The 17740-nt window shown below is 41.9% G+C and overlaps 1 protein-coding gene across 1 annotated transcript in view; it reads right to left on the bottom strand.

Annotated features, from left to right (window-relative positions):
- Positions 1-1464: 1464 nt before the first annotated feature.
- The window catches only part of LOC139697986 (homeotic protein caudal-like), a 101151-nt gene continuing 84875 nt past the window's right edge, over positions 1465-17740 (bottom strand). Inside the window, exons 4-5 of the mRNA XM_071596841.1 lie at positions 4163-4308; positions 1465-1836 (exon numbers count right to left, since the gene is read on the bottom strand). Of these exons, the coding sequence (XP_071452942.1) occupies positions 1465-1836; positions 4163-4308 (518 nt within the window). The remainder of the gene's footprint in view (positions 1837-4162; positions 4309-17740) is intronic.

Consider the following 17740-nt stretch of genomic DNA (forward strand, 5'->3'; position numbering starts at 1 on the left):
TCCTGTATGCTTCATGTGAAAAGACACTCGCACAAGTAACGGAAATATGAGTAAACACTGTGACACCAACATTCACCATCCCCTCGGGATCGTGCGCAATGCACTGGCTCCGTTGGAAAACCATCCCTATAATTCACCACTCCCCAGTTTCTCTTTATACAAGCAATCTCCAATTCTCCATTTCAGAAAATAGAAAATGAGTAACTGTTTTTGTATAAAGACTCACCAACACAGCCAGTCCTTTTATTAGCATGACAATCACTTTCCCGCAGGCGACTCTAGCACCACCCATTCTCAATGCGCAAAACTGTCTCTTCCCTAGGCGTTTTCAATAATTATAATAATTTTAATAATAATAATAATACTATTAATTATACATACAATCAATTATTTAACAATATTTCGTTATGTTACACTGGCTTGTATCACTCTGCCACAAAAAAATAATGTTCCACGGGAGTTATGAGAGAGTGACACAGTAGATCATAGACGTAACAGGCTCCTCTCGGGACCCAAACAGACGTTCTCATTCGCCCTTGAACGGGCTTCTATCTCCTCCCTCCAAGTTGTCATACCCCCCCTAGAACAATCTTTAACTATCTTTTTCACTCTTATTTCTTTTTGGAAAAGGCACGGTTCACATGTGTGTCACACGTTTTTTTTTCGGTCCAGAGCGAACGATTGGAGAAAATGTCCTTCGCCATCCCCTTCATCTTTTGTTTGTTTTGCCATGTACACTAGGGAGCGAAGGCCCTCCCTAAAACTTCAATTCGCCCCCTCGCCCCAAAAAAAAGACGATCGACGCCCAAATAGAATCGAGTGAGACCGGATCGAAGTCGAAGGATTCTCACTACTTCCCCAGGTCCCTGTTTCCTCGCTTCTCCAGTCGTGGTCCTCCGCACGAATAAATAAGTCGATTAGTTCATTTCCCCCCCCCCCCCTCACGTCCATCGACCCCACACCCGACCCTGGGGAAGAGGAGAATGGGTAATCAGGGGAGGGTTTCATCCTCCCGAGGGATTCATCACGATTAATTATTTTTTTCGAGAGTTCTGGAAATCCAACCGCACAAACAGCAAGGTGGATCGAGGCACAAACACCGGGAGAGGAAGTTCTCGAGCGCCCATCAACCGGCGACGCGGAATTTAACGAGAAGGCGCGTCTCCGAATCTCCTCGGCGCGCGCACTTCTGAGCACGTTATTTATTTCTTTTTTCCTTCGAGAGTTCGAGGAGAGCGAACAGTCGTGGAAAAGAATAGCAATAAAAAACCCTCTCGCGAGAGCACCACGCACGCCCCTGTGGGGGGGACCGAATCCCCGGACCCCGTCATTTTCCTTCCATCTCGCGGCTCAGTTGAGCAGCCAGGCGTGGTCTTCGTCGATGGGCTCGGGCGCTCCGTGGTCTCCCATCCCGTCCCCTCCCATGCCCGGCTCCTCGCCCCTGGCGGGCGGCGGGTGCTGACGTCACAATTCGACGCCCCCGATGGTGACGGAGGTGAGTGGGAGCACCATGCCGGGCGCTTGCTGCTGGGCCTGCGGCGGGGGTGGCTCGTTCATGTCGACGCCACCGTGGTGCTGCTGGTGCGGGTGGTGGTGGTGCAGGTGCTGCGGGTGGAGGGTGTGCGGGGGGATGTGCATTTGGTTGGCGTTGGGGATAAGGTCGGGGGGCATCTGGTCGGGGATGGTAACCTGCGTCTGGTCGCCACGGGTCGGTTGCTGCTGATGACCGCCGTTGCTGTTCCCGTCCGGGTCCATTTTGTCCTTGCTGACCACCTCCTCCCTCTTCTTCAGGTGCTTGCGCTCCTTGGCGCGGCGATTCTGGAACCATATCTTAACCTGCCGGAGAGTTGGAGGAGGAGCGTGATTAGTCGGTTAGGGCAACGCATTAAGATATGCAGAGCCACGCTGGGCAAGTTGGTTGGAGCGGTATTATTTAACCACAGTGATAACGACTTTTCTGATTTATTTATTATTACCTAGGGATTTTAAGAACCTTATTCTATCTCCGCACTTATAAAACATTGATTATTAGTGTCATATGTCTGGTGACCTAGGGTAAGTAGAAGGATTTTACTAGGGATGTTGCGTTCTATTAATAGTTTTGTAGACTGCGGTGAATCCGCTCCACTTCTGAATGTACGGTATAAATTATTTTTAGGCTAATTAATACGAAAACTATGCTTTTTTACGTGCACCCGTTTTAAAAGAGTGGGGTTAGTGTGAAAATATCGCATTCTCCATAAAGTTTCTTCGGCTAAGTTAAAAAAAAATAGAAAAAACCGATAGAAATAAATGAGTGATAAAATATTTCTTCCTCATGTGTACACATTTACGGTTCGTAGGTACATTCTTGCCAAATTTCGCCGGTAAATACACATTCCAAAAATCGATCCAAAATCTTAAGGAAGCGGCGCTTCTTAAATGGTGTCCTCAAAACAGTTGTAAATAAAACTTGGGTATGTCTTGCTCCTTGAATTTACTCGTGGTATCGAGGGCAGTCGTGACAATCTGGGCAAGCGACATGCAGACAAACCATCAATATAAAACAGGATTAATAGACTCCAGAATAGGTACCAATTAAGATAGTTATTCCTCCCTTGCATGAATCAAAATCAAAACAGGAGCCAGGTAAAATACACCAAAAATGTTCAAAATAAACCTAAAATTAATCTAAAATCCCTATTGTGAACGCAGCCATAAAAACTCATAGACACAGTAATCAACCCTAAGGTCGATTTGGTGGGTGATAGAGGTGTAACGACACTCGATATCATGATTTACTTCATGATGCAACAGATCACTGGAGAAAAATGCTGGTACACGAATTATGTTCATGGCGTGAATATTGAAAATTAGTGGAAACGTGAAGGCCGTGATTAAGTTTTGGAAATCTGAGAAATATACGATAGGGAACAGGGTCTTTTTATTCTATCGAATGTTAGCCAATGATTTCTTCTCTTACACAACCAAATGCAACACATCTGCGTTGTTCCTCCGTCTATATAAGTTATTCTCTACAGTCTTCTCCATACCACATCACAAAATCCTCTGGTTTATTACTCTTATTCATCTTTCGTGGAATATTAGGTCTTGAAACCACAAAACGCTGCGCTCCGTATTTAAGTCTCTCTCTCTCCTTTTGCACTTTGAGATCCACAAATCAATTTCTTGAGATTCCCAAATGCATCTTGCCGCGAAGAAATTCTCCTGGTCACCCCGCTATTACGCCTATTTTCGTCTGAAATATTTCTCGACTGCAGTAGCGTTTCATTCTTTGTAGTCCTGTAGATTTCCTTCTTTCCAAGTGTCTAGCTTTCATACTTCATGAGATACATGTTCATTTTTTAATCGACCCAAGCCCAACTTCTGGGAATTATTCACTGAAATCCTGAGGAATAACAAAGGTAACCCTTTTCCCATCATTTTTCACGTAACGCATGGATAAATGCGCAAGGATATGTCTACTCAAGGGTGAACAACTACCGTGGTCGCCTTCTTTTCATATAACGATTTCGCTATCTCGACATCTAGCTATCCTTGGACCCATGCTTGATGTCGCCTCCATGTCCTATCGCGATTTTTCTGTTTTGCTATCTAGTATTCCTGGACGCAATTTATATCGTCATATTTCCCGCAGTGCCATGCCTGTCTTAGTACCCATTATTCCTGGATCAACGGTTATCTCACTCGCCTCATTTTCTAAATCCAAACTTACAGAAGAACCATTTAAAATGAAATTTTTCCTTGGCATTATTTCTACGTTTCATTATTTAATGCGGGCCTAATACTATTCAATCACCGAACACAAATAATTTGCATTTATGCTATACCTTGAGTCGCATGTTTTTAATCTTCCCATTTCCAACGGCTTCCAACTTAGAATTATAGAGTATATATATATATACACACACACGATACACTACACTATACGATATACACTCGATATACACTACACTATACGATATACACTCGTATATATATAAATACACACACATGTGTATATTAAAGAAAGATTCATTTTCTAAGAATCATGGTGGAATGGAAGCATCAGTCGACAATGGAGCTGAATGAAGAGCTACTAAAAACCATTCCCCAAAATTCTAGTTTAACATGGAGAAAAGAGAAAGCAATGTTGAAGCGATTCTCATGAATTGGTCCATACCTGTCTATCTGATAGTCCCAAAGCCGTCGCCAACTCCGATTTCCTCCTGATGGTAATGTAGCGACTGTAATGGAATTCCTTCTCCAGCTCCAGTCGTTGACGATCGCTGTAGACGACGCGGTATTTGTCTTTAGTCCGTGTCTTCCCTGCGAAGAAAAAAAAGATGATATTAGTTCAGGTTTTCATCCATTTGAAAATAAATTGTAAAATTCTGACAAGGACACTTCCTTATCCTTTCAATATTGTGTCACCAGCGCACAGGCATTAAATGCATTGCATATTTCTATATTTGAAATCATATCTTGATGTTATTGGGTACAACCAAATAGTAACAATAATCGCTGAGCGCATTAGTAAGTCGGTGCGATAGGTATGGATTGAGATTGAATGTAAACGAAACAAAGGAAATGTGTTTCACCGAAAAGATGATGGCTAAGTAAATCGTTAAAATTGATGCACAATAATTGAAGCTGATAAAACAGTTTGCCTTAATTAGCATGTTTTCTTTTCAGTAAAAAATAGCACACACGACCCTTTCCGAATTAGTTTCCTCCGGGATAATTTGATTGAAATGGATTAAATAAATGAAATATCAACCGGTCTGGTTAAAAGTTCAGTCAGCCATCCTGTAGAGATTTTTTTCGAGACTATGGGAAGAGTAGAATTGGTAGCTGTCAGTGTAATTTGTGCTTGATTTCTCAGGGAACTAAACTGCACCCACAATTAAGTATTTCACTGGACCGGTGTGAAAGTGGATGATGAGCAAGCACTTTGACACCTTACGCTTTTAAATATTATTCATAGAAAACATTTAAGTGTGTACATTGTAAACTGACGTACTAAATAAAGGGAATCCACATCAAATAATAATTCCGGAAATGATACAAAAATCAAGCATCACTCTCCTGAAAGGGTATGCGTCAAGTAAGTTTGCCCCCTACTAGTCTGTGCTGAAAATAAGTAGCAGGGGACGATTGCAATTGACTACATGAGCATACTTACCATTACATATCAAAGACAGGAGTTTATATACGCCTCTGTGATTAAATATATATGAATACTCTGCGAGTATGAATCTGTGGGTGTAGGTTTGCATGAATTTGTGGGTTTGTCATGTGGTTTTATCCTCTTTTACGGGTGGTGACCTAACATCCCCCGCCAAACGCTCCTGCGGCGTCTTGCGTCTTATTGTGTAGATGTACACAAAGTACATTCGTGTGAGAGTCACCCAGGCATGTAAATTAAAAATCACGTCTGCACTTACCACTAATTAGTAATAAAGCGACGTTTCTCCAACTCATAATCCATTATTTAAGTAAGTTAACGCAATATATGCATCTGCCGATTATAGTTCAACAGTCTATGAGATTGCGAAGATAAAAGAATATTAGCATATTTGGTAAGTCTGCCACCATAATGTATGGCGGTCAATTTCAAGTAATCTATCGAAGATGGTACAGCAGTGACGACCTGACGGAGAGACATGAATCCCTGAAAAAACCATTTAACGTTCAAGTTTGTAGTTGTTTCTGTCATCGTGGCATTCAAATTACGGGCGTTTGTATCCCTGGAGAAGAAATATTGCTCCCACCCAGTATTGATCGAAATAATGTTAAGCTCGTCATCAAGACTACACAAAAATGCGAGATTAATGGGAGAACTTCAGGGTGGCAACGAGCCGTACGGGAATGCGGTTACGAGCACATTAAAATACGAGTTCTGGAGAACCAACTTGACGACATTCTTTTTCCGCGGTGGACCCGCCTCCTAGCGGAGTGTCGGTGGAAGCGTGGACGAAGGCGCCGACGCGTGGATTATTTTTTTTAGTGGGTTATCAGGGAATTTAACATGTGCTGAGATGATGGAGAGATTTAGAGGGCTAAGAGTGCGAATGAGTTGAGTCGGCAGGTGGGAGAGGAATGGAATGGGTATTGAGTGGTGTGTTAAGTACATACTAGATCGACATTTTTATGTGTCAGCATTACGACGAGTTTAAAGAGTAGGCTAATAGCTTCTCTCCGTGACAGGCATTTCATTGCCATCGCGAGATCGTTTACGTTTAATGTGGGAGAAATGACATACCTACTGAAAGCATTTGGGGATGAGGGATATGGATCTAAAGGGAAAAGGAGTTGGATGAGAGATCTCGAAGTTGACAGTGGTATGTATATTGCTTTAAAATTGTGAACTCCTGATTATAATGGACAAAGCAGTCTGTTGTAGGACCGGGAAGGCGGGTATCCAGCAGCAATTTTCCATTGCATTCATGTGAACAATCGTATGGGCAACTAGTCCGGGCAGGATGGAGGGCGGATAGAGCTGCACAAAATCATTTAATTGGTTTTTGAAATGCGGATATTAATCTACCAATATTATTATCCCTTAGGTATAGACTCAACACGAGATCGAATGAACGAGTGTGGCAGTGTTCATGGGTTTCAGATTAACATTTCAGCACTGAATAATGCTCAAAAGTATCTCAGTCGGAGTTCTTGTCGATAAAATGCCTCCAAACTTTTAGCCCCCAAATTTCCGAATTCGTTTGACTTTTATGATAAACGTAGTTGTACCTCAAATCTGGCAAATTCGGGTGAGACATTTTATTTAACCGCAGATATAGCAAGCATATGATCGCATATATTTGAATAGTTCATAGAGTTGTAGTCGTTCTGATTAAGTTCCTGAAGTCGAAGGCTAAACGCCCCTTTCCAATTCAATCCATGGCATTATTGACGCATAGAAAGCGGGTACTTGGATGTGGTGAAATAAACAGACGAGTGGACGAGTTAGGATTGAGGCGATTCTAATTCGGGATTGACGCAGGTGACGGTGTCACTTTTGTACAACTGACCTCTAACTAACACACCGCTCAGTGTCACAATGGCCATGAAAAACCCTCAGTCGCTCAAAAACGAAATAGCAAACCTCTCGATGCAACTTCTGAACGGTTGTCCATACAGAAAACAGGCACTTTTCCGAGAAGCTGGTAAATCTTTCGTTATATCCCAACCAATTGCATAAGTCGTCAATGATAGTTACGTTAAAATTATAAAATACGTTGTAATCTAGAAATTCATATCAGCGAAGTGCCACGTTCAATGTTGAGTTCATTCCACTTAAAAACATTGGCGTTACATAGCATTGTAGCGTTTGAGATGTGCGAGTGGAGAGGAATGGAAAATATAAAATGGACTAAGGGTTGAAAGGAAATGTTATCGGGAGAAATCCGAAGACGTCAGATCGAAAGGATGCAGGAGCTATTGAGAGGCAATAAGATGCTAAATACGGCATATAGAGGGAAGAATTCCGAAGATGCGATGTAGAAGAGTGAAAAGGAGTGGGCACTTTGGATGGAATTAAAGAAAGTACGCACAGCTAAAGAATGAGAAATTATAATATGTAGCATGTAGTTGTTTCGTGTTAGGCTGAACTTAGGAATGCAGTAGTGTGCCAGGGTCCAACGAAAACCTACCCTAACCGAAAGACTACTGCTAACAATAATAAGTGGCATTCATTCCACCATTAGGAATTACTTAGAATACATCAGTAGGACACCAAAACCAACCCCAAACATTAACCATAACATGATAAAAGGTGTGAAACTTAAAATATATGTTCGAGTATAGATCGCCCAATCCTCCGCAAAAACTATCTATATATAAATTTATAACTTGACTCTGTCCGTATGATATTAATTACCCATAGAAATATGAGAATATTAATAATAAAAAAGAATAATTAGAACCCAATGAAATGAATGCACAAAGTAATCTCCGTATTTATTATAATTTTCCTAATTCAAGATCGCAAGCTCATTAAAATATCTTTCATATGGTCCGCTGAAGACGAAGGTAGTGAATCTATTGCGATGGCATCAGTATTCGGGTAGGTGCGCTCATGCGGCGGTAGTTTGCCCGACCACGGCGGCCCGAGAGCCGTGGGCCTCTGGACTGCTTGGGAGTCCCTGAGGGTCGTGTATGGTGAGATCGAGGGTGGCATGAGAGAGAGGAAGGAGACGGCGACTGAAGAAATAAAAAAGAAGTAAAATAACATTCCATCTCCAGTTACGTCCACGAATCCCTCCCCCTCTCCCGTGGGCGTGGTTATGGTGGGAGAGGGGGGTGTGTCTTGCGGGAGTATCACGGAATAAGGAGGGACCTGCGTGATAGAGCAGCCAATGGGGACGAGGAGGCGAGAAAAGGAGGGAGGGAGGGATGGAAAGCGGGTGAGGAGAGGAGTGTTACGTGGGGCCGCAGGGGAAGGGGGAAAAGTCAGCTGAGCCGACTTGAAACGAGAAACGCCGCCGCCTCCTACGTATCGGCGAACCGGAAACAAACAAAAAAACAGAATAAAGCGATAATCACGCCGCGTACGCAAACAGCATTATGCTGGTTTTCAAACCTCCCATCTCCCCCCTTCGGATAACACAAAAAATATCAATAAGCGAGAGAGGACGGGCTCCAGGGACCGGCAAATGAGACCTTCCGTGGTGGCTCGCTTAAACCGCCCCCGTCTCCCCTCGATCCCTCCCCGGGCAGTCGTTAATTGGACGAAAGGGGGAGGGAGCACAGGTGTCCTCAAGGACTCGCCCGTCGTCTGGTACGTACGTGGGCAAAAGGGCGTCGTGAGAGACGACGGGTTGGGCTGGTGGGCGTGGGGTGATACCGAAATACTATATCATGTTGGCAGCTGACTTGCGCGTTCACATTGACATTTGGTGAAGTAGACGATTCCGCAGGTTTTATGTGATCCTCGAAAACAACTTGTACGTCATTGTTGGATTCCTGCTTACCTTACTCGGACGAAGGAGATTAATTTTGCTTTCCAGCGCAGTCTCTACCATGGCTTGGAAACCAGGTAGTTGAGACAGGAGTAAAAGCAATGATTGGAGGTCTTTGAAGTGTGGGTTCGCTGAAGATTGGAGGAAATAAAATGGGCGGAAAGGAAAACTATCTAGTTCTAGGCATGACAGGAGAGGATGGACGGCTGGGGGGAAAAAATCGGAGAAGTCAGAGCAAGCCCATGTAGATGCCGAATGGCAAATGTGGTGGTTAAGACTCTAATAAAGTGGAAATGCTCTGAAAATATAGTGAAAGGAGTAGGCATTTCGGATGGAATTAAAAGAGGTTGAAAGTATTCAGAACTCAAGAATGAGTTATTGCAATATGAAGTATGGGGATCAAGAATATTTTGCCATAGTAGTTAGGGTTTAGGAGTATAGCAGGTGTGTAGTGCTGGAGTCCGTCATAAACTTACCCAAACCAGGTAGATTATTTCTGATGAGTCACCCGGGTTTGTCACTCTTCCTCTCAAATCATTATGAAAACCATAATCAAAGAAGTATACAAGTATAGGGTCGAATGGAGGATACTATAAAGTGATATTAAGTTTCCTTATGTGAAGCAAACGAAGGGCTCTATTGAGACTTTCTTTCTCCGAAATAGGGGAATGGCACGAAGGGTATGTATGTCTGTAGTAGTAGTTTGTAGTAGCAGCGAAGGGTATGTATGTCTATTTGCCTTCCTCGCCAACTCCTGTTTTTCAGATCCCTAATAACCACCCAACGTAACTTTTTAAGTTCCTTCCCTCTTCCTGACACACCTGATAGTCTCGCGTCACTGAAAATGAGTTTCAAGCAGCTTGAAATAGAGATGAGAGTAGATAGGAGCTACTGAAATGCTGTGGTTTCACACGTATCGGATTCATTGAGAAAAACCTGCCTAAAAAATTAGAGTACTTCACCTCATTAGGGATCTAGTTTCGTCGAACAAATATAATGATTTCCTTCGAATGAATTTGGGAACTATTTGATGTAAGACGTGGGGGAGCGATAATACTTCGCCATAAGTTAAATCCAATCATCAATACGCCTCGAGTATTTCTTACCCCTCGCGGAATGATTTAAAATGTGTACTGAGTAAAACATAATGGAAGAAACATTCGATTAAAAAAAGATGTACGAACATGAGAATCATAAAATTAATTACTAGAAAGACTGACGATGGGATTCCCTTCCATTCATCAGGTTTATGTGCTACAATCCTTATCTACCTTATGAGTTTAGTATTGATTACTAGGGAATAAAACTAGTGCCTCATAAAATTTACATGCATGACCTAAATGATAAGTTGTGCACATGCGTACAATTCTATGAGAAATCTTGATTCACCCTCAAAACTCACCAAAGCAACGGTAGGCAAAAATAAACACCACCAATTAAAATATAAGATTATCCCTACTGGTTCCTAAATTTCGTGATTAAATCGCCAAATTTCCATAATGGCAGCTTTCACAGGCGATTTTGTTAATAACCCCTTAATAGTGCATTCCTGCGTTTTACTTCATGCTAAATATTCCAGGATATACCATTTACCATAAGATAAGAACTAGGAATCAGCATGATACGGTCCTCTTTGTAAATGGCGCATTTCTACAGCAGGCATAGCACATAGTATTCTCAAGTAGAGTTTGGAAAACTATACTGTAGGCCTTAACAGGTATGCTATGAATAAACCTAAATGGAAGCCTAACGCCCCCTGCTATTCGGGCAGACTTTGCGTTACCACGTAACGCGTTCGTAGATTGTTCTGTTCCATATTCCTCTACTCTTTTATAGCCCTTAACACGCATACCTCTTTGTTCCAGCCTCGCGAATTACAGTGAATTCGGGGCTGCCCTCTCACGCTATTTATAAATGCACCCATCGCTAGCACTTAGTCTGAAGATAGTTATCGAATAATGACTGTCATTCTATTATATGCCTAACGGTATTCATGAATGATGAAATGTTGCTGGAGAAATGACGGAGTTTCAATCGTAACATCAGAGGCACTGGCCGTCTAGTCGAGAAGATAGATTAGAAAATCAACAAGCTGCAGCACCTAATGGTGTATTTATAATAAGGAATACTTGAGTCTATTCATTAGGAATACGTTTCATAAAGCACAGTACCACATAATAGTGTAAGAGATCAATGAAAGCTAACCCTATGGTTCACAAGTTTTATTCCCTAGTACTCTCTACCTAGTTGTTTTTATCTTTGATTTATATAGTATTTTAGTATCTTTTTCTAATTATTCATTTAATTTTTATATTTATTTATCGGAAAACTTTGGAATGGAGCGTGTGGTATTGTACGGTTCGTAAACATGGTCGTCGAAGGAAGATGGTTGGAGGCTTTTATGATGTGAACGTGGAGAAGGACGAAAAAGTAAAATGGACGGATAGGAAATCAAACTAAAGACTCGGCATGATGGGGGTAAGGTGAGAGCGTTGTTTGAAGAAATCCAGAGAAGGTAGCCGAGTTGGATGCCTAGCATTTTAATTGGCGATAGAATGTTAAAGACTGCGATAGAAGGGAGGTTGCTAGTCAAGCGAAGTTGGGATCGGAAAAGGATAGGGATGTTGGACGAAATGAAGGGGGGCAGAATGCATGCGGAATAGAAGAATGGTGTATTGAAGTGTGGGTCATCACCATTTGTCTTGTTCGGCAAGGCAAGGGTGCAGTCCGTTGCCATCCAAAATTCGTCTTAAAATGGTAGACAATCAAATATCTATTCATCGCACTTCGCGAAGTTCACGATAAATGAGACAGAAACTGCAACTGTATGCAAACTTCTCGGTTGGACGGGCACTTTTCAGATGCATTGTGTTTCATCAAGCGTGTGTTTGAGGTAATGCTTGATTCTTATCTTACGGGAAATAGTTATAAGACCTTGTTTCAGATGTTACTTGGTGGAAGTCTTTCATACTAGGCGTAAATGAAGGAAGATTAACTTGGCAGATTCCACTAGAATTTTTATTTTTCACGACCATGGTTTCGTCGCAAGGCAACAATAATAGGTTTCATGGATCACTTGATGATGTTAACTTACGATTAAATCATGATCGTGAATAATAAAAATAAAATCTGGGGGAATTTTCCCAGTTAGTTTTTCCTCATTTACGCCTGGGGAAATAGTTAATCGTCTTCCTTAACGTACTGTGTATAACGTACTCATGTGTACCAAAAATTCAAATAATATCATTAATGCCTTCCTTCTGATTTCATTCCACAAAAAGTAGTAGATGCACCGCAATAAATCTAGCGTATATGAATATAGTGCTGTTCTTTATCCTTTGTGATACATTTACGATAATCCATTTAGCACCATTCTTTCCAGTTTTGTTCGTTTCATGGAAATCTATGAATTCGGCCTAGGTACGAGTAGTTTGATTTAATGTATCATCACGCAGTAGTATTACAGAATACACATTTTCAGCCACATATGAATTAGTAAAATAGCTCACACTTGCGCGAATGTTAAGTTACGACAACCTGAAGATCGTGTTTCACATGTATATATGCTAGGCATGTGAAACAATAGGTGGCCAACGTCCATGCCTAAGAGGTAAACGAATATTTTTTTTCAGTTGTTATTTTGAGTCACTGCTGCACATTGGTTGCGTAAACTTGTAAATAGCAAATTTAGTATGTAATGCGTTATGGTCGTCGATGAAGGATGATAAGCACTTCTCCTATTTATAACTAGTGAATCATATTTGTAACTAATTAGTGGTCGGGTCCTTCATAATCAGAATGGACTTAATGATTCGTCGGTTTTGATGATGTCTTCCTGAAATGCCAGAAAAGTAGCTTACATCACATCTGTCGCGACATTTTCAAGAACTAAGAAGGACTTATGCGTCCATAGTTACATCGTCTCAAATTCAAGTTCAAACATTGCATCCACAATGTCAGTCATTCCCACCGAAAGTATTACTATGCACTACCGACAAATTTCCATGAAACCGTTGTTGCGCATTAAATACGTACATACAGAAGACCACGTTGATCGCGTAATAAAGTTTCTTCTTTACATTACGCATAATCTATGATAATTTCAAATCCGCACGTCGAGTGCATGTTTCAAAAGTTACAAATTTATTTACGGTGGACTATTTCGAAGGTGATTTATGATTTAAGAATGATATTGGCATGATTATTACACTACGGCCTTTACTTCCCAGTTTCTTTCGGGAGTCCATTGGCTACCGTTTCATTACGACTGCCGCACTCTCCGTGCTCGAAGCTAGGCACTCGACCGGAATAATACACGATTGGGAAACAATATCACGCTCTATGCCACATCCACTTAAATTCCAGGCCATCCCGATGCCGTTTGCGCCGTCCTCGGTACGACAAACTTCGCACACTCGCCACTATCCGCCCGGTCGATAAATGTTCTCCCCAGCTCCCTCGCCCTGCTCCGCATCGAACTCCGTTCCCACGGGATATCCCCGCTCAATTTATCCAACATCGCACTCAACCCTCGTCCCTCGGTTTTCACACAACCTCCCGCCCCCCATATTCTCCAACTGAAACCTCTTTCATTTTACCAAACATGCTTTTGACCCTGCTACATTTTTCCCTCGCCTCCTTTTAAGACCTTCATCATCCCGGTGGCGGCCCAAGGAAAAAATACCAAGGGGATGCCATTTTCGTTCATTCAAACGAAAGTGTACGCATAATAACTATTTAAAAAGTATGTTTCTGACGGTCCGTAAAGACTACTGATTTATCGACATCGACATAAATACCCCATGATTCACCAAAATGGTGTATGGCAGGGGTCGCAAGCACAAGGTGGTAAGAGTAGGTGATAAGGGAGGATATGGAAGGGGAAGGGAAAAAATATTTAGTGAAAATTTACCAAATAACTTGCAAATTACTATACATATTGGGGGAACGAGGCCTTCACTCACTCCCTTTATAATCCATCCATTCGTTTTCTCTGTCTTTTTCGGATTTTTACCAGAAACTTCATCTCTCTGCCCACCCTATATAAAACCTTGTTTGTTTTTCTCTATAGACAACTTACGAAAGAGTATGTTCTCCATTCTCCGCCAAACCCGCATGTCATAAGCCTCCGATCGACGCTCATCCTCTTGCCTCGTCATCAGTTATCTTCTTTTTGCAAATGTCCGTTTCGCTAACGCAGCCCTCCTAATGTTCCTACCACTATGCCCCTTTTATGTGTGTGAACCAAAGTAATACCTATTGTTAGATACAACCTATAGATTGTAGATGCAACCTATTCATGATCGGATCGTGATAGGTAATCCAGTAGGTAGAGCGTTGAGCTATTGACTGGAAGGCCCGGATTCGATTCTGGCTGGTACCTCTGGGCATTCACAGATTCACCCATTCTGAGTTAAATTCCAACGAGGAGATGTTCCTGGAAAACCACAGGCGTTACAGGAGGAATAAGGATTAGAGTTTAGTGTGGCTGGTAGTTCAGATCATAGTTCTTCTTCTGGTGAAATAAATAATAAGAAAATGCCTTAAGACCTCGCAGTAAAGAAAATAATTTAGGTGGAAACCCTCTCAACACTCATGCTGCACTAGTCATAACAAAAATACATGTGGAACGGATAACTATCTACAAAATTAGTGTTCTTTTATGTGTTTTCTATGTGTAATTTTTGTGCTCTGTTGTTCCATAAAGCAAGTGAGAGACAAGTCTCAGTTTTGTCAGCAATATTAACTATAACATAGTTCTAGATAAACAAGATGACGTGTTTCAGGAACGGCATTTGCTCTACTCCTATGCCCCCGGACATAATATATTTTACACGCCCTCTAGAGGTCATGTATTTCGTATCATGGGACAATTTATTTTAATTTTTTGCCTGTGATTTTTAGATAGTAATCTTGATAATATTTAACTCAATTACCTAAATTTTTATTGAGTTTTCCTTGTTCAGGGGATTCACCAGTGGAAATAAACTTGCGAGATACAATCACGAAGCATAAACATCGAAAGTGATACTTTTTTCACAAGCCTTAACTCGCCATTTTCTCATTGTTAATTGCATATATTTTGGCAACGAGCAGATTACTGTGTTAATTGCAAAGAAATTACTGTATTGCATTACTCCAGATTCAGATGAGTAATTATTAGAAAGCATTCATTATCTTTTTATCTGTATCTACGGAGACATTAGGTCGATTTTCTCATGTTATAATTCACGGAGATCTGACGATATCAGACTCTGACGATATCAGATGATATCTGAGAATGTCTGACGATATCAGTTGAGAATTCACTACCTAAGCTGACTCGAAATTACACGGAAGTTCTCGTTGCCCTTCTTTCCGGGGAAGTTTTAAGTAACTTCATTTCAGCGACTACATTACATATTGCAAGGTCTCATTACAAACGCTACTTATCGCCTCTCTTAATTTACGAAGGGCGATGAAAATGTCTCATGCGTGACGATAAACCATATTGCATTTTTCTTGGGTTTCACTCACTAGGCTTCACAACTCCAGCCGCATAAGTTGCCTCTGCAATCAACGCCTTCGGATTTGATCCCGAAATTATTTTAAGATTTTTAGGATTTTGATAGTCCTTTTATTCTTTTCAATTTTTGGATTCCGCAAAATCGTAAAACAATAAAATATATCTAATGCTCGTCCCACAATTTCAATTTCCCTAGCGTACCTATACTACAGAATTCTATCTATAGGATTCAGTTCTCTTACGACAAGGCATTCTTCCCAGGACTTCTTTTTCTCTTCCACGTAATTCACCTCCTTCCGTTACCTACAAGTGGTCAAATCATCCCTCACCTTCTGGATTTCATTCTAATGCATATTTTCTCAAAGGTACTGGCATTAAATGTTTCTCTGCCAAGCATTGTTATTATATTTACCTTCTACTTGTTATTATTTCAGTCATTGAGGACGGTCTTTGTTTAGTTTTTAATGGAGGTAATTAAAGTAAAACAATAGTCAACACCGAATCAAATCTAATTTTAGTAAATGTTTATGCATATCACACACTCCCTAGAAGGCTCGTGACCTGTCTGTTTCCTTCCTGCTGCCCGTCTCTCAACTCAGATCCTCACTATTCTTTTCCGAGTTCGTTTCCACTCTCTCCGCCATTCTTCGCCGCTCCCTCCTCCCGCCCCCCAATCCCCTTCCTCCCCTCTACCTATTCCCCCATCCCAATTCTTCGATCCCCTCTCCTTTTCCCTTTCCTCTCACACCTCTAACCCGCCCAGAAGCATCCCACAACCCCCTTCTCCCCCCTTCTTCCTTACCGATCTTTCCGCGCTCTCTCGGCGGACACACGTCTATCCTTCGACAGCTGCCCCCACCCCATTTCTTCAATGCGGTCTCTCCCACCCTCCTTTAGACACTCCCCACATTTCAGAGGCCAGAGCTCTCCCCCCCCCATATTCCCCCCCAATCCAACCCATCCTTTCTTTCCGCACCTCGTTCCCTTGGGAAACTCAAGAGATAGAGAAGCCCGATTCCATCTCGATCTCATTCGTCCAGTCATCTGTTGGGAAAAGCGACCCTATTCTTCCGCTTTTAACTCGCCATCTTCCTTTCCTCTGGGCGCCACACGGATCGGATCTCTTCAGTTTTTAGAGTTTCCCTCCCCTTCGCTTTCCGTCCCGGGGAGGGCAATGCGCTCGCCGCCGCATAAAGAGAGTTGCGATAAAAATGGTGCGCGCTTGGGTTTGGCGGGGTGTCTTCTTTCTTTCGCGAAGTATTTCGCAGGAAGTGCTATGTTTTTTTTTTCGAAGTGGATCGCCTGGGGTGCTTCCGTGGGGGTGTAAGATCTTGCGAGCAAATCTTTTTATTAAACCGCCCAACCGCGAAGGCAACCGGCTAAATTAATTTATTCCGCACTTCATTCCGTTGGAGCGGTACATTCATTATTTGATTACACTTAGGTAGTGTTCCCTTTAAGTCTTGGCCAGAGAAAGAAACCAAAATGTTCCAAATACACAACGGTTTTATTCCTCCAAATTTACTGACTAAAATAGACTGATGATGTATAGTTGTTTGACAATTGCAATTAACTGACGCGATTAGAAAGAAAAATGTTGGAGAGCATATTGATATGAAAAGATGTTTTAAGAAGAACGACACGACTAGGAACATAATAATCACATCTAGATTTTTCAATTGAGGATACTTTAGAAAATTTGAAATGGTGTAAATGGCTTCAGTTGCCAATCGCTTTCCATAATCACTACTCCACACTTGAGCTGACTGAGGTAATTGGAAGCACAAATGAAACTTACGAGGGTCATCCGGAAAGTAGTACCCGTTCGTGAAATAAAGACACAAAAGTAAATATTAACAAACATAAAAAATTTTATTTGAAAGAGGATACTTTAAACTACTTCTCAACATAATCTCCAAGCAAATTAAGGCATTTGTCATAACGTGTGACAAGTTTCTGTATTCCTGCTGCATAGTCCTTCGCCGCCAGCTCATTGAGATACGCGAGGGACCCATCTTGCACAAATTTTTGCATAATGCAGATGGTGTTTAACAATTTCATGAACAATTGTTCGAGAAACATTGGGAAAATGCTCACAGATGTCATCAATTGTGACGCGCCGATCGTTCCTCACGAATTCGTCAACTGAGCTCACCAGTTGGTCTGTAATGACAGACGGTCTCTCCGAACGCTCATCGTCGTGTGTGTTCCCCCTCCCCATGTTGAAGTTGCGACACCACCGCAGAACAGACGACTCGTCCATTACATTGTCTCCATACACCTCCTTTAATTG

This window comes from Hetaerina americana, unplaced genomic scaffold (genome assembly GCF_022747635.1).
Source record: "Hetaerina americana unplaced genomic scaffold, ioHetAmer1.1.p SCAF_8, whole genome shotgun sequence".
Classification (NCBI taxonomy): domain Eukaryota; kingdom Metazoa; phylum Arthropoda; class Insecta; order Odonata; family Calopterygidae; genus Hetaerina; species Hetaerina americana.